Source organism: Neodiprion virginianus, chromosome 1 (assembly GCF_021901495.1).
Source record: "Neodiprion virginianus isolate iyNeoVirg1 chromosome 1, iyNeoVirg1.1, whole genome shotgun sequence".
NCBI classification, from domain to species: Eukaryota; Metazoa; Arthropoda; class Insecta; order Hymenoptera; family Diprionidae; genus Neodiprion; species Neodiprion virginianus.
Window position 1 is genome coordinate 20456414 of NC_060877.1, and position 18428 is coordinate 20474841.

The 18428-nt window shown below is 34.0% G+C and overlaps 1 protein-coding gene across 4 annotated transcripts; it reads left to right on the plus strand.

Moving 5' to 3' along the window:
• Positions 1-2181: 2181 nt before the first annotated feature.
• LOC124300749 (eukaryotic translation initiation factor 5A) lies at positions 2182-17874 on the plus strand. Of its 4 annotated transcripts, none has more exons than XM_046755114.1 (4): positions 2182-2326; positions 7439-7732; positions 8100-8234; positions 16685-17874. In XM_046755114.1, the coding sequence occupies exons 2-4, from the start codon at positions 7457-7459 to the stop codon at positions 16754-16756; spliced, it is 483 nt and encodes a 160-aa protein (XP_046611070.1). In that variant the 5' UTR covers positions 2182-2326; positions 7439-7456; the 3' UTR covers positions 16757-17874. The 4 variants fall into 4 exon arrangements, with proteins under 4 accessions (XP_046611070.1, XP_046611064.1, XP_046611078.1 ...); XM_046755108.1 differs by having other exon boundaries at positions 2290-2427; XM_046755122.1 differs by lacking the exon at positions 2182-2326 and adding an exon at positions 6593-6678.
• The last annotated feature ends 554 nt before the right edge of the window (positions 17875-18428 follow it).

Below are 18428 nucleotides of genomic sequence, written 5' to 3' on the forward strand. Positions count from 1 at the left end.
AAAAAGCTCTTTTACCTTATTGACAATTGGAAGAACAATAAGTTTTAACAATAATAATGTCAAAAAGTTATTACAAAAAACAATGATAAAATTGGTCATTACCAAATATTTTGATAGATGTATTTTTTTGTTGTATCTATATTTGTAATCGCTGATCTGAGTAGATACATATTATTGTACAATTTTTTACCCTTTTGTTGTATATTGAATTTTGGAATATTAACAGTTTTGCTTAAGAATTTCTGAAAATTTGTATTTATGTACCTATTTAGAGTTATTTAATATCAAAGATTTTTTTAACAACTTTTACATTCTTTGTTAAATCTGTGGTATAAGTAGAAGCCGTATGGAAAGAACTCTTCAAAGAGAGTCTGTGGAAGGATATATTTATGAAACTGGTAAGTAAATTACATGGTCATGAAATTACCTGGACGTTTTTGACGTGTCATGTGCAACTCCTGCACTCAAACACGTCGAAAATTGATTGGTGTGGCTATTTATGGATATAGGTGAATAATGTACAACCCAGTTGAAGCGTAGTGATAATAATGTACTCATGCTGTCGTAAGCCAATTCTGATTCATGTACAATTTAGAGCTTACAATAAAAAAAAAAAAAATCGGCCTAATATACGTTCAATTTGAACTTATGCAATACTTAAGTAATCATTATTAAGAATAAAGTTATCGATTACATATTAATAAATGCATGAGTTCATAATATACCTAAGTCCATTAATATACTTATTCTGTTATAATAACATCAAAGAGCACACCGTAGTCAAAATCTGTCTTCAAAAAAAATTTCTATTAAAGTCTGTCTCTAATCGTGATTTTAGCAGGGTAGCGTTCGTAAGAAAAATAATTCCCTAACAATATAGGAATTTCTTTGAATAGTTGCTACAAAATTACTTAAAGGCTTTGATCTCGATGAAAGGAGTGGAGTCTTATGCCGTAGGAGTTCTGGGGAGTATTACATATATGGGCACACCATGGGAGCTTTCCAGCAACGACACAGAGCGACACAGAGCGACACTGTGTCGAACATGGTGCTTTCCAACAACGATACAGAACGACACAGTCGGACACAGCTGCGGAGCATGGTTGGACACTGTGTCGGATTCATTGCTGCCAATTTTTTAGTTAAAGATTTTATTTTCGGCGCATGGTATTGTTTATATTTATTTATTAAATGCAATGATAATCTACACGCGTTTCACAAATGTTTTTTTTTTCCTGGAGCGCTCAATGTTCCTAGATTTTTCGTATAATGCATGAGCGGACTCTTGTGAATGAATTAAGAACCTCAAAGCGTTCCAACAAGCACCAAGGCACAGTGTTCGACCGTGTAACACAGTGTCACACTGTGTCTCCTTGCTGGAAAGCTTCCCATGTATACTCACACTACGCTCTCGAGAGTAGTTCTTGTATATATTTTTGCATGCAACACGGCGTTATGAAACGACTACTTTGACGTATATTCAATAGCTACTTCTTGAGGGTCGTAAGTACTCCAGATACTGAAATGTGATTATATTTGGTTTTATGTGAATATAAATCTTACTTGGGCTAAATAATACGCTTGATTATACCTATATATCTAAGTATGTGCGATTGTCTTACCATTACGGCTATTTCGTGTGGGCGAAATTGTCTATAATACGGAAGTGTATTTTACCTTCGGAAAAGAGCTCTCTGGGAGGCATCCAGGTTATATATAGTGATATTTTAATTTTGTAAAAGAATTTCGCAACCTTTACGCAAATTGGTTTTCAATTAATAATGTATAGTTAGATATCAATAGTTAGATATAATCTAGTAACTTTTGGTTTCATTACAAGATTCTCATACCAAAGTTAGGTATGGTTATTAACAACTATATACAGTAATAATAAATGGGAAACATTGGTAGCGAGTTAGTCGGATGTTACAGCTTCGTGGCTTAACCTTAATTTGCCGCCGTGCTTGACAGCAGTCAAACGGTGATGAAGCTGGTGCAGGAAAGGAAATTGGCTTTTATTTGTTCACCTTTTCATCATACAGTTCATGTAAAATAGAATTATTTACCTGTTGAAAACTAAGAAAACGTAGCGAGAGAAATATATTAAACATCAATAGTATGTATTTTGAAAACATATTTCAATGCAAGAAATTTGGGAGAAATATAGAAGCGAGCTCGTCTGCGGCGTCGAGCGGGAAAGGAGCTTTTTTGATGTGAAAGGAAACGTCGGAAGTCCGTGTTTCAATGTTAGTGGACCCCGATTTCGATCACCGCACGGCGCATGCGCGACATGATCTTCTGGTTAAAGTATCCATTTTGGTCACATGTGAGTATTTCGAGCTGCTCTCGGTTTTTGTGGTAACTAATGGTGCTAATTCCTAAATAACGCAAGGAGAGGTTCGAATTTGATACGTGAATTTTTGCCCGGTTTGTATGCACGTGAAAGTGTTCGTACATTTTGAGATAAAAACGAATGAATATCGTAGTGACCTGCCGATGACAACGGGCCGCTGGCAATGTGGCTCTTCAGGCTTCTCACTTTCTTTCCCGCCATGTTAATAGTTATTCGCATCAAATACGTCAAGGAAAAGGCTACTCTTACATCCCGAAATCCAATTGCCAGGCCCTGCCAGTCCCAGTATTTTTTATCCTCGACTCCCTCTACGACGAGTATAACCCGGGCGTGCTGATGTATTCTTTGGTTAAGCCGTCGTATCGCCCCGTATCGCGGAATTCCAACCGATTATCACTAAATCATACCTAATATCTTGCTTCTGACCACTCTGATATCCTTCGAACGAAAAGTAAATATTGTATTAATTTGCGCCCTAACATCATCGAGATTTCCTCCCCATTATAATATTCTAATTCCCAGAATAATTTCGTCAATATGCCACATGGCCACTGCATAGCTGTACCTGGATATCTTGCTAGTCACTCTATAACTCATTACTGGAGGTCAAGTAATACCTGTACTCTGACCATACTTTCGTATTATCACCGGTAACGGTTTTTTCATTGTCGTCAAAAACGAACATTCTGAACATGTCATTCTGAAATTTTTACTCTTCTTTTTTTAATTTCCGACAGGCGGGTTTATAGCCGGCCATATGGTCCTAATCTTTTCCAACCGTTATCTTAGCCCAATTTCTACGAACTTGAAGCCTGCAGCCAGAGATGATATCTAACCTGCTTGGGTTGATATTAATAAAGTACTGCAGCCTGACATTCGAAATATTGTCAAATACGTTGAATCTCATCTACTTTTGTAGAAGTGTGGGTGCAAAATTAAACAGCATTAACCTATTTCAAAGAAGTTTTATGCATTTGGTTGCTGTTTCTGGCTGCTACCTTCAACTTCATCCAATTTCTTGCTAATAGGGTCTCTCTTTCTTTTAGTAACATTTTGACCGTCATAATTGGTTTTTGTTTAAATCGTGCAATAAAATATCAATCTACCAGTGACTGCAGATGCAGTGAATTTTGCAATTGATACATGTATTATTTCTGTGATTCGTGATTGTCTCGTTTCTTGATCTCAGAAATGTTGAAGCTTTTGTGCATCTCAGTCTTTCACATATTTACTGACAAAATTTTCAATAGTACTTTCCTACAGTTGTTTCGTTTTCTCTTGTGTCTGCAGCTACAATATTTACTTCAAATCAATGATTGTTCAAAAATTGTTTCGCTCTAAATTCCAGAAAATCCTTAATGCCTCTGTCGGTTAGGTATTTATTTGTTCCTTTTTAAAATTTGAAAACAAGCTGTAAATGTGAAAGAACTTTTTGCCATTCACTATATTGTACTTCTTACTATTTGCAACTAGCTTTGAATGCTGATGTGAAACTAAAGTTCTTAACCCAGTCGAGTCCCGTGTATGTTTTAAAGAAAACAATTTTTTTTTATTGACATATCTTTTTATTCAGACCCATTGCTAGACTAGCTACGAAAGTCTGTCCAACCAGAAATCAATAAAAGTTTATTTGTAGACAAAAATCAATTAAAAACGTGGTTTTGCTGAAATTAAATTTGAGAAATGCAGTCCAAAAGTAGTTAATTCCAAACCCAGTTATTAAAAATATTTCTTTGCATTTACTTGCAGTGTTAAACAATATGAGTATAGAAGGAACGCCTTGAGAACAAATTGGCATTTAGCGAGTTTTGGAATTGCCAATTTTTACTCTTCTACCTCAAGTTTTATGTGGATTGTATTACTTACCTCCAAAGAACAACACTAAAAATTGAATTTTTGCTCTTGAGTAACGATCATGTTTCATTTCCATTTTGGTTGTTCTTTAATGATTATTTGATATTATTCTCTATATTCAGCATAAGGCTCGTTTCAGAAGTAGGTGGTGGAATTATTACCTTTGTACCTCAAAATTTGCATACTTTAAGTCCCTTAGATTTTGAACTCTTATAGAAGAGTTGAAAAATTATTCTACCTTTTTTCTTTTATAACATATTTTTGGTGAGAAAAAAAGTTTTCAGTAATGGCTATTTATGTTTGTTCCGATTATTCAATGAACTCTACACTGCCTTCATCTGTGCAGCCTTATTTTTAAGAATTTCTCGTTTCCTCGCTGTAATTTGGTATGACTCTATATTTGCAAAATACTTCTTCATGGGTCAATAAGTGACATTATAACCCTTCAAGTAAACATTGGTATATAACCACCCACAGCTCAAATTCAATGCTCTATATGTTTTTTAACTGAAAAAAATGATTCATCAATTTTTCTGTGTATCAGCAACATTATATATTTGCTCAAAGACAATGTAAATTTATTTTTGAGACATTCCAATATATCCATGAATTTTTTGGATACCATGTAATTGATCATTTCAAAAATACAGCTGTTCAAAACTGAACATGGGTGGTAACCATCCAGTCTGTGCTTGACGATTGAAAATATAAGTGTATTCTCAAAGAGCTTAAAAGCGTTTTGCTGATATGCCATTTTTGGCTGAATAAGATTACTAGTATTACGAAATTAAGTCATGAAAATATGAAAATTGTTTGCAAACCTTCTAATTTTTCGTATGAAGAAGCTGATTACCTCCTTCACTAAATACCTTAAACTGCCATTTTAGGATTAATAATTTTTTCCCACCAAATTGTATATTTCATTAGAAGGCAAAATCGAATCATGATATTGAAACTAACCGGCAATATGCAGCCTATGTTACAGTAGAACCTTGTTTATCCGGCCTTTGATTTACTGAGATTCCACATTATCAAAGACATCCGACTGATCGAAGCACTCTGCATGGTCTGATATACATAGTCGCATAATTAGAAAAAAAAATTTTCTTTCCTGACTATTGATCCGATAATGCATGCTAGCACTAATAATTAATATGTGTATTTTCATACAGCATTATGGCATCAGATGTAAAAATACAGAATTTTAATTAATATGTTATAAATAATGGATGCTAGTGCATGTTTTCCATGTTATCCGAGACTTGACTTCTCCGAAGTTCCTTCTCCTCCTACATTAAAACAGACAGATGAGGTTCTACCGTATTGATATACATTGAAAATAAATCATCAGGCAATGCAATGCTCAGGAAAAAAGTACCGAACAGTCCAATAATTAATATCTGGTTAATCTCGGGCCATTATAACACATTCAAACATATATATGAAGTTTCGAGGATATCTAGAACTTTGATACGTATTACCTGCTGCCTGTTGTTTCTTAGAGCCAGCATAATGCAGGAATCAAGATGAAAATATAGTTATAAAAAAGTTAATATTCTATTAGTTTTTCAATGAGACACTCCAAGCTTAGAGGGTGGAAGAAACGTCTTTAATTTTTCGTAATGGGCAAAAATAAGTCTCATTGGGCACCCTAAATGTGAGGTTGTTCAAAATATTTTTCTGGTTGTGTATAAAAATATTCAGATCACACAATTAATGTACCACGATTGTAGAAGGGTTTTTAAAAATTGTTCATTGAAGATTTTTCTTGTGATTTTATTTTTTTCACAAGTCGAATAGATGCCCCCCCGCCTGCAATGTAATTGGATTCATTCAAAGATTAAATGTTTATACATCTAGTTTGCAATATATTTATTTATTTATTGTTATACTGTTTAAGCTTGTTGGGAGTTTTCTCAGCAACTTGGAGAAATTTAAAGACATTCTGATTTCTAAGATTATTATTTTTATGGAATTTACTTCATTGTTCTCAGCAGAATTACACAAAGTAGAAAGTGTGTGATTCCTTATGTATCTCAAGCTTTGATTGATTAAACTTGATCAAAAAACAAGTTGTCACTACTTCTGACAAAAACATGGACATACCTGTTCAAATCCAAAGGTTTATCGATCGAAAGTTTCTTGATACCAGATGTGGTACTCAAGTTTAATGAATAGCTAATAATCTAGAGGCAAAGAAGTACAAACCATTCGAAAGGCATTTTTAACAATGTTTTGATTCTATTCTGCAAGATTTTTATAAAGCAGGAAATTTCGTTTCTAGTTTGCAGGAAATGTAAAGACTTAAGACTTGCAAAAAATTATTCATTCCACAAAATATAATAATTCCAAAACAGAAGCTGATAATATAGGTATACTGTGCCTTTTCAGTGAATGCTACTTCATTACTTCTGAGTGACTGATAACCAACTTGGTGGACGTCATCTTGAATCAAGGGATTTTCGGATCAGGTATCTTTAGGTGTCCCATGTCTGTGAATATGTTCAACTCCTTATAAATTAAAAAAAAAAAGGAAAGAACAAAGCACACGTTAAAGCAATATTCAACTGTGAGTTAAGGGGGTGCCCTGATCAATTTCGGCGTTGACGTATATACCTCCAAATATCGAAGTCCACGTATCTAAAACACAAAAAGGATTTAATACCTCATTGTACACCTAATTCTGAACAAAAACATTCCAATACATTTTCATTTGATATAGAAATAAAGAAATAGCATTAATTCTATGAATTTACTTTTGCAATTGATTTGCAATTGCAAAAAAAGATAAATCCATCAAAGAGATCAATCTCAAATTTTAGATTTGTCTCACTTGGAGTTATTTTGCAGTTGTCTGCAAAACATACAATTTTGAAAAATAGAGAACTTTGGCAATAATGGTGAAATAAAGCTGACGTTAGCCACCAAGTGCAGCAGAGTGCTTTTGAACAGGTTGATGCAGTACAGTTTTGGACATATAATTTTATAAAAGTATTAATACCTTGTGATATTTGTGGAAATTTTTACTTCCGAACTGCACTGCCTTCTTTCGATCGACGTTAATTCGTTCAGTTGCAAACTTTGGATGCTGGCTTCGTCTTGATAATCATGAACATGTTTTAAAGTTCTCTTAGAGTACTATAAGTTATGATATTGTTTCAAGAGAATTTAAGACCCCACACTAAGTGATTGTCATGTTTCTGGTTAAACAAAATATTATCCTGTCCATAGAGACAACCCTAATTCGACATGGCAGACATTGAGGATACTCATTTTGAGACCGGTGACTCTGGGGCATCTGTGACGTATCCGCAACAATGTTCGGCACTTCGCAAGAACGGGTTTGTCATGCTGAAATCTCGTCCATGCAAGATTGTTGAAATGTCGACATCGAAGACTGGCAAGCATGGCCACGCCAAGGTTCATCTAGTCGGTATCGACATATTCACGTCGAAAAAGTACGAAGATATTTGTCCGTCCACGCACAACATGGATGTTCCATTCGTCAAACGAGAGGACTACCAGGCAAGGATTCAATTTTTACTATAACAAAACGGAAAAAAGATATAGGGATGGAGTTATTTTGACGAATCCATGAAGTTTTTGATTTTGGTAGAAACTATTGTCGACAAATGATAAATTCTAAACTGCAAATAAAAAAAGGTTCAGTTACAAAGCATTATATGAGAGCTTTTGCAGTGGGTAAAAACCATTTGAGTTTTTATGAACAATTTTCCATTCGTATTAGTTATTGTCAAAAAATTCGTCTTTAACGAAAAAGAAATATGAGGGTTTCCAAAAATCTATATCAATTTACTAAAAACAAGCACCATACACGTTAATGTAACGTATTTGTCATTAAAATCTTCTGTACATTTCTCTTCTGATTTAGTTGACAGACATATCTGATGACAATTATCTGAGTTTAATGGCTGACAATGGAGATATCCGCGAGGATCTAAAGATTCCAGATGGGGAACTGGGTATTCAATTACGTGCCGATTTTGACGCCGGCAAAGAACTGCTGGTAAGTATTTTTGTTATTTATTCTTATTTGTGTCGATATTATCCATTGACATAGCAAATATACATATATAATATATAATAATAGGAAATGAATATTCAATATTTTATGCAACACTAGTATGGTTTACACATCTTTCTTTTCCTGCGTTCCTTATGTAAAGGAATTATTCCTGCGACAGTACAAAAAAAAGCCATAGAGTACATAAAAGTGCACTCTTACATCCTAGTGCTTAAAAGTGCTCTTTTTTGTATTCCGTTGTAATAAAAAAAACTTGTAAACCATACTTTTTTAACGTAAAGTATTATGTACACCATGGAGACAAAGTCTTTCTCCTTGTGTATTTGTAATGTTTGTCTTCGTCTCACTTACGCAATTGCCTACAACTCATACTGCAAACTTATGCTTGTCATAAAAAGACCTACATTACCTTCTTGGTGCACAATCTACTATTAGACAGGACTTACATAAATTGAAACTAAATAGTACTGTAAGCAGTGAATCATTATTCGAACCAAAAACAGTTTAGAGGCACACCCTATACAATATTTTTCCTAGCAAAGCATGAAAAGTCAGTTCGACGCCAGTTTTGACTCGCATCTTTGATTGCGCAACTGAAGTTACAAAATCTTAATATGGCAGTTCTGATGTTAGTGGTATAAAGTGCCACTTTATGGTTCAAAAACAGGCATCAAAAAGTGGCTTTTTCATGTCTGTAAAAAAAAATTAAATTCTCCAGTCACTTGTCAGATTATGTTTGCTATTTTACTGTCCGAACACTTGTAACCTGTGAGAATAGATGACGATCAAAATCTAACAGAACTGATGAATGTTGAGATGTTTCGTCATGTTATTTCCAACAAACGTAAAAACTTATGTTCCTTTACCTCCTTTCTTCTTCCGATTAGAAATCACAGATTGCTGTTAATATGTAGACAGTGATCTACATTTCAAACTATTCACCAGTACTCACAATACTTTTATGGAAGAAAATTATGATCATTGAACAGAATACAAACTTGAGAAATGTTCGGAAAATTTGTATTTCTGGGTTAGAATATCTTGAAAAATTTCAGAATTGAAGGTTCGAAAATGTAATGAGTATGAAATTAGTAACGTTACTGTAACAATGCATGTTTAGGAAAAATCGTTATTTCGCACCTTTAGGATCGTCTGAAATTTTATTAACCATGATAAACAAAACGTATTCATATTTTTAAGAGCAAAGTCCTTGAAATGCATTCAGATATCGCACAGTCATGATTTTTACCTTGATGTTTTGTTATGTTAACGTAACAAACTTCAGCTTCGTAAGATGAATGCCAACTCTGGTATGATGATGCCTTGTCTGTTTGGAAAAAGAATGTTGATGTGTTAAAGAGTTCAACGTGATTTTTTAAAACTAAAGTCGACTGTCCTTTTTTTGAACTGTACAAGCATACTGTTACATTGTTACCTTTCAAATATAATATTTCGTACTCACGAAATGTGTACGTCATGTTGTGATTCATAAAAAACTAGGTCAAGGAGTTTTGAGCATGAGGTCTGTTTTACTGATCATCCAATATTTCTTGACTCACAATCAATGATAAACCATATTATTTATTAAATATTAGTACAAAGATCGCGTCTCTATGAAATCACATATTATTTTAGTTGTCTATGTTAAATAATACTCCTATTATTCTCAACAGCACTCTGTTATGAAAAAAATTATAGCGTGTCTTCTACTTTTTATTATTCTATTCTTTTTGGTTATATCCCTGTCGGGTGCCTTTATAGTTAACAACAAGATAAATGACCCCAGTTACTGATATTTTAAGACCAGTGTCTCACTTTGCACATGGGAATTGATAAGAATAACTGATGACTAGTGTTGTAATTTCTCATCAGAGCCCGCCATTGGCTGTTTATCAAGTGGTGAAGGAAAGAACCATTGTATTGTATGGTGAAAGGGGAGTGATCAGGAAGTGAGACAGGGTCAGAAACTGGGGTTATTACCTTAGATTCACTGCATCTATTCTCGGAATTTAATTGATATTAGGAAGATGCTCTAATATTGGCAGAAAACTAGCATTGTGAGTTTTTACCTACATTTTTAATTCGACTGCAAATTCAACTACATGTAACTTTTGTAATCTGTAATATCAGAAATCAATTACCAATGACATTGTAATTGTTCATTCGCTCAAAATCAATGGGTAATTACTGTTTTGATTCACACCAATAAGTAGGTATTTATATGAAAATCATTTAATTAAACGCTAGTTATGTTGTTTTAATAAATAAATATTACAAAAATAGAACGCGAAATGAATTTTGTTCGCGTGTGCATAAATTTGAATTACAATGATAATGTGTCAATTTTTCTCATGACCCATTTCATAAGTAATTTGTAATCAATTTTCTTTCAATTACCCTTTGCAAAAGTTATTTGTGTATGGGGCATTCCAAAAAGTATCGATTAAGAACGGAAATTGGTATTTCCGATTTACTTCAAACTTTTTTCTGTGAAAGTACTGGTCGAAAAACTAAGCCCTGATTTTTTTCAAAGTTTTTCAATCCTGCCTATGTAAGATATTACCATCTCAAAGGCGGCCATTTTCTAAAATTGGAAAAAATTCAGAAAATTCTAGAAAATATTTCAAAATTTTCTAACCCTATTCAAAGATGGAGATTTCATCACAGCAAAAGTTGGATTTCGAATATTTATTTATTTATTTATAACTATCAACGGAAATAACTTAATATTCTTAAAATACATAACATTAATATAGAATATATATATATATATATATAGAAAAAACAATATATTGTATAAAAATTTAACAAAGTATAAAACTAGAGTGTTTTCAACTAAGATTTAGATAACTAGAGTGCCTCTCCGGCTAACGCTTTGAAGTGACTGATCGGTTGGTTAAAGACATCCATCCAACCACTGTTACTATTCGCTAACATACTCAGTTGCATAATGATGGATTTGTGGGTGTAACTGGCTAGATATTGGTTCGGTATTGCAAATGTGTGTACATTGTGTCTCGATCTTCTGTTTGGCACTCTTAAGATAAACATTTTCAAAATTGAAGGGCAGTCTATTAAATTGTTGAACATTTTGAATAGACACATTGCATCTGTGAATTTACGTGTTTTTTCGAGAGACTTGAATCCTAATTGCTGGCTAATTCTTTCATAATTGTGATTAAGAAATGACATGGGTGAGTCTGTTTTGTAGGATGCAAATCTTAGAAAAAGGTGTTGTACGTATTCTAATTTTCTGCTACTAACGTCCGTTTTGGGGGACCAAATAATGGACGCGTAGTTCAATATTGGTCTAGCAAAAGTGTCATAGAGTGTGATCATTGATCGAACATCAGATAAAGGTTTCGATTTTCTCAGTATGTAAAACAACATCCTCATTGAGTTTGCTTTGACGTGGTCTATGTGGAGATTGAACGTCAGATGACAGTCGAAAATAACTCCAAGATCGCTGGCTACGGTTTTTCTTTCTAAGATTTGGTTTTCTAGCATGTATTCCACATTTGCGTATCTAGAATCGGTATTATTTCTAAAGAAAAACATCGAGTAGCATTTTTTTTGTATTAAGCACAAGTCCATTCTCTTTGCACCATTGGCAGACGCTATTAAGGCCGTCCTCTAGTTTCTCGGCTGTTTTTTTATGGCTTTTTCAATAATTTTTTTACGGGCAAAGCATCGAAATAATCAATCTCATTATTTTTGCATAATCTTTATTAACATTTAAATAAGCTTTACAAATTTTTTGAAGTCAAAATATGTAATAGAATAGCAGTTATAGTGGCCGACAGGAAGACATCAAGTAAAAGAGGTGCTTGACGGTGACCAAGATTGCGGCTGTTCTGCTTATCTGAAATCAAAAAACCAAACGGCATTTTAATCTTCATATTCAAGACTAGCGATTGAACTAGAGTGAATTCTAAATTACAAAAATTGACTTTTTTATACACTTTTGAAAATTACATTCTATTTTTTACTCATTTTTTTTAAGTTTTTCGCTCGTACGAAAAAAACTATCGAAGCAATCATGATAATCCTACTTCAATCGCTGGCTTATAACATATTAAAGATGCTGTATAAATTTGAACAAGATCGGTGCAATAGTTTCTGAAATATCGTGGTTACCGTTTCGAAAAATGGTGTTTCGAGAAAAACGCGTTTGAAAGTTCGCGCATGTGATTTATACTAAAAATTCCATCTCACCGTCAATCTGCTATGCCTGGACCATACAATAGGCCTTCCTCTTCTTCTTGGAAGTCACGCAGAGCTGCTCTGTCTTCTCTTTTCGCGATTCGGGCCTGTTTTACAACATCGCTCGTGCGCCTTTCTGAACGGTCGATCCGAGAGCTATCACGCTGTTGAACATATCCTTTAGCTTGTGGGCCGATTTTCACTCCCATGGTTTCCAAGGTCTTCAGAATAGCTTCGAATCCTTCGTTGAAGATTATGACAGCGAGAAACGTGGCGATTTCAACCACTTTTGGCCCAGAATGGAGGTGCTTCGGAGCAAAAGTCCAGATTTTTGGGCATGAATCTATTTCTTTTTCTTTCTCACACTTGCACGCCATAGAAATTTTAAAGCCCAATCCTCGTATATCACGTTGATGGAAAGTCACCGTACTTTTGCACTCTTTACAAATAACAGCCGAAGAAATGGTTGAAAATACACTCACAAAATTCAAAATACAATACAAAACAGTCTGTTCAACGTTCACTTCAAAATTTTTATTTTGACGAAGTTTCGTCGCTGACGCCGATGTAAACGACTTGTCTTGTTCAAAAGTGTGTCGGTTGCCTGCGAATTTTCGCTTTTTAGGTCGATCGTAACGAGCCGGGGCGTCTCTACTTCCTTTCTTGAACATTTTGAAAATTATTTTCAAAAAATCAGCTACGTGCGACTCGCAAGAGAAAATATAGTACGCTTCGCAACTGCCACAGCAAAACTGAACTAAAACTTCACGGCGTCTTAGTCAATATTCGAAAGCGTCTGTCAACGGTCTCGGCTCCCCTTTACTCGGGCCTAATTCACAAAAGGTTCAGGTAGCAGTTAGATTTAGGGATATCAATACAATGGTCAGCGCCGCTCGGCTTTCGGAGCAGCCCGGCGCGCGCTCCTGCTCCGTTCCAGGGCCGTAACTTGTGAACCACTTCAAATATCGAAAAATCCTTTGGCACACATTTTCTACACATTAGATTTATGAAAAAAAAAAAAAATCGATTTTTTCGACCCGAGAAACTAGAGGACGGCCTTAAGGTCGTATTGAAGTAGGAATAAGTCTGAAGGACTCTTGATTTCGCAGTAGATTTTCAGGTCATCTGCAAATAGTAGAAACTTGGTGAATTTGATGCAGTTTTCATTATTGTTGATAAAAATCAAGAATAAGAGTGGTCCCAGGTGTGAGCCCTGAGGGACTCCAGAGTCCGCAATGATAGGTTTTGATTGATAGTTGTTGATTTTGACCGTTTGTTTCCGGTTTCTCAGGTACAATTCGAACCGTTGTAAGAAATTTCCTCCTATTCCATGAAACTTTAGTTTTTCTGTGAGAAGCTTGTGATTCACCGAGTCAAATGCCTTAGCTAAGTCCATATAAACAGCATGAGTTTTATTTCGGTTAGTAAAGGAGGTAATTATTTCCTCAAGCATCACTGCCAGGTTGCTGACAGTGGATCGTTTTTCTCTAAATCCATGTTGCTCATCGAGAAGGTTTGCTGACAAATGGAATTTTATTTTGTTGAAGACTATGGAATCAAATACTTTGGCAAAGACGTTAATAATGCTAATTGGTCTGTAGTTTTTTATGTTGGACTTGACGCCATTCTTGAATATTGGTATTATGTGACTTTCTCTCCATGGGCTAGGGAAAGTACCTTGATTCATAGAGCACTTGAATAATGAAAGCAAAGGTTTTGCTAAGTTTTCCTTGCATGACAAGATGAAGTACGGGTGTAGTCCATCAGGGCCACCCGAGGCATCTACGTTTAGCCCACTCAAGGCTTTCAGGATTTCTTGTTCAGTAGTTTGAATCGTATGCATGTTTTTTGGCGAAATAATCGGCAATTTACAGCCAGCAAGAGAGTCTTTTCTATAGACATTGCCGAAAAAATCTAAAAAAAAGGTTTGCAATTTTCTCACTCTGGTCAGATGTAGCATCGTTTAGATGAATGGTTGCGGGATAACCAAATTTTTCTGATTCGTTGACATATTTGAAGAAATTCTTCGGGTCCCTTTTTATGTTTTTTTCTAAGTTTGACAGGAATTGTGCATTATCGCGTTTGAATTGCAGTTTCACTTGTGCTCTGAGGTGCTTGAATTCTAACCAGTCACATTAAAAGTTATGTTGCCTAAATCTGCGATGTGAGGTTTTCTTTTGAATGATTAGACTTACCAGCTTTTTGCTATACCAATTAGGAAACCTGTTATCATGTTTTTCTCTTGTGGCATATGTTTAATAGCTAATTCTTGCAGTTTTTGGTTGAGAATATTGCACATATCATCTATAGGGCGGTTCTCGAAAAGAGATTCCCAGTTAATTTCACTAAGACCTTTATTGATGTTATCGTAGTTACCTTTTCTGAAGTTCATTCATCAATGGTACAAACATTGGACCATGTAGTAATATGTCAAAAGCTTCGTGTAGTTTGTCGATTTTACTCAGCGGATCGATGCTAGTAGAAATTGTGGGCTTTGAAAACGAGGTAAAAATTAGATCAAGTGTATTTCCTGACGAATTTGCAAAATCATTGAGTTGTCTCAAATTTAGGCAGTCAAATGCATTGCATACAATATTACAGGAGTTTCTATAAGAGACACTAGGATGGTTACGTTCGTGTGAGAGATGGTCATTTGTATGACTCCACTTGCAATTAGGTAGGTAGGAATATAATGCAAACAGAAATTATTTTAGTAGTGCGTTTTTCATATGAAAATGATAAAAAATGATCCCTATAACATGGGTCGAAAAAATATATTCACAGATTTCAACTTGAAAAATAGTAACTACCTACGTCTTTGCTAGGTAGCGCACTGAACGTCAGTATAAAATCTCGAAAATCGCAACGGCAGCACCGCTAGGTGCAAACGTTCATGTATTCAGGCAAGAGTTCGTATTACTCGTCTCTAGTGCACCGTCAACGAAGGTACCACGAGCAAAAAATCTCATAACCTACAATACAACGATACATCTTTTACTTTCTGGTATATGCAATCGTTGATCAGCAACAATGCAATCTACTTCAAGATTTTATGATCGGTGCTGTAATCCATACAACTTGAAAGGACATAGAAAACACCAAAGTAGAGAATTACATATTGTAATATTACAATTACTCCTCCCATCTTTGATACGATATAGTATTTTTCTATAGAACACAAGACGACTATGAAAATACAGTCAAGTTCCTAACATCAAGGTATAATAACACGCATAGAATTCTACACATGCAACAAATGCATTGCGTCATTCCAGCACTAGCCAAAACTGAAATTATTGCTCATCGCTATTTTGCGTCAAAGATTTATCTTTCTCATAAGATAATCAAATAACTATCATATATGTATAAAACATTGTAATATGTATGTTTTAATATAAATGTTTCATTCCGTAACTCTGTAAAAATATTTTTTTCGACCCACGTTATAGGGAACTTTTTTTGTTCATTTTCATATGAAAAACGCATTACAAAAATAATTTTCAAAATTTTTCCTGAATTTTTTCAGATTTCAGAAAATGCTCGCTTTTGAGATGGTAATATCTCAGATACGCATGACTGAAAAAAATTTTAGAAAATCCAGGGCTTCGTTTTTCTACCAGTACTTTAACAGAAAAAAATTTGAAGTAAATCACAAATACCAATTTTCTTTCTTGATCGATACTTCGTGCAATGCCCCATATGAATTTTTTTTTTTAATTAGTAATAACAAAAGTAATCGTTAATAATCAGAATATTTTTTTAAAACAATTTTCATAATAGTGTATAGGTGATACGTATTATTTGAAAATTATTTTAAAAGTGGAACGCATCTGGGAAATCTCCCCCACCCTTCCCTCCTACCAAACCTTACATAATTGATGGACGAGCTCTCTATGGATTTTCTGTTATTTTGTTTGAATTGTAAAAATTTTGATTATAATTCTAGCTGTAACTAAAGCATTTTAAAAAACAACTGAATCTTTTACTAATGCGATCATTTTCTTCAATTTTTTTTTTGAATATTTTTTATGGTTGTGTCGTGAGGAGTGCTCTAACATTTTTACGAGTTTGGATGGTACATTCAAAACTCTTGACCGTAAATGTTACTACGTTCGAAAGGCAGAAATGTTTTACAAGGAAAAAAACGATCAGAATACTTTTTACTTCGAGTGTGTCCTTTTTCATAGCATATAATGTTTAACTTATATACATCATTTTTCTATTTTCAGTGCACTGTTCTTAAAGCCTGTGGCGAAGAAGTGGTAATTGCCATAAAAACCAACACTGCCCTGGATAAATAATTGTGTTTATTCAACTGCAACTATCATCATAAGCCGCTAACCCGATTGACATCTCGTCAATGGTATTGGAACAAGCTTGGTATCGTCAATAAATATAACAGCTCAACAGCGGTGATGAGTAACTTTTTATCAAAGTAACATCTCCTTACTTACCAAATTTCTAAACAACCATCTGCTAAAATTTTTTAAAAGTGATGTAAGTAAAAGAAAACTAGTGAGCAGTTTGCGTTCTAGTTTCAAACATGAAAACACACACATACATAAACACATACGTTGTTTGTTATACACGAGGTACGACGAATACAACTACTTTTCATCAAAGGGTTGATTGATTGAAAAGAGTCAAAAAAAAAACAATAAAATTTACATGTAAAAGCCTTTGAACATCTTTTGATTTTCTTGAAATTTTATTTTCAGACATTTTTTAGATCTTTTTTTTTTTTTATCATTAATCAAAATTCATCTATTATCAAACAGCTAAACAACTTATATTAATAATATTAATAATAATGATTACGATTACGATAATGATAGTAATAATAATAATAAAACTTGATATGCACGACAAGATAAATATAATACTGCAGTTACTGGTATGTTATTATTTTAAACGAAGATTAGTAGGTGGAACTGAAATTTCGCGTGACATTTTAATCTTTATTTATTTGTTTTTCACATTCAAATTAAACCAGATTACATTTATTGTTATCATATACATATATGTATATAAAAAATTGCCTTGGATAAATCTATGACTACACAATAATTTTCAAATGCTTAATATTTTAAGTAGCAATAAATGTCACATTTTGAAAATAGTCTCGCAGAATGAGGCCAAAACTTGAAAGGTATCATCTCTCGTGATATTCACGGTAAACTTTACTTCAGGAAATGTACAATAACAAGGAATTTGAGTATTCCTACCCCATATATAATTTTCAGGACTAACACGATACTGACAAAGAATCGAAATCAAGGAAATGTGCGTACAATTGGTATTTGCGTCACGTTATTTACGGTAGGAAGTATAAAAATGAAATGTTCTCCTAGAATAGAAGCTTGTAAAAACCTAAACTTATCTGAATAGATCTTAAGTGCAATAAACAAAAGCATCTTAATGTTTTATGTATTTTAAAAACCTGGGAAAAGCTAAGAAAAACACTTATGCTCTTACATGCCATCATATTTTTTCAACCAAACAGAGAAGGCTCAAATTTTTCTCTTAATTTCTTTTTCTTATCTATTCTTACTTTGTCTTGAGTTGAACAAAAAGAAAAATTGTAAAAATCAAAGGTGATAGTAATCGTAGAGAAAAAAAATTCTGAATTGATGACATGGTAAAATCATGTACCAAGTGCTTATGGCTACCATTTTCTAATTTTTATACATTTAACATATTTATTTCGATGGGATGTTAGAGAGAAATTGTTTGCGTGATACAATTATGAAACATTAAGTATAAAATGTACGGTGAAAACCAAACGTAGAGTTAATGGATGGAAAGAAAGAGAAAAGTGACACGGCCGAGACTAAAGCCTACTAATACAAACGGACCCCAAAATTGTGTGCTAAAGTAGATCACTTGTGACATGGGTCGACTGCTTAGTAAGTAGGATATGACTCTTGGAATGGAGGTGAGTTCCTAAGTCGGGTCATATATGCAGATATTGTA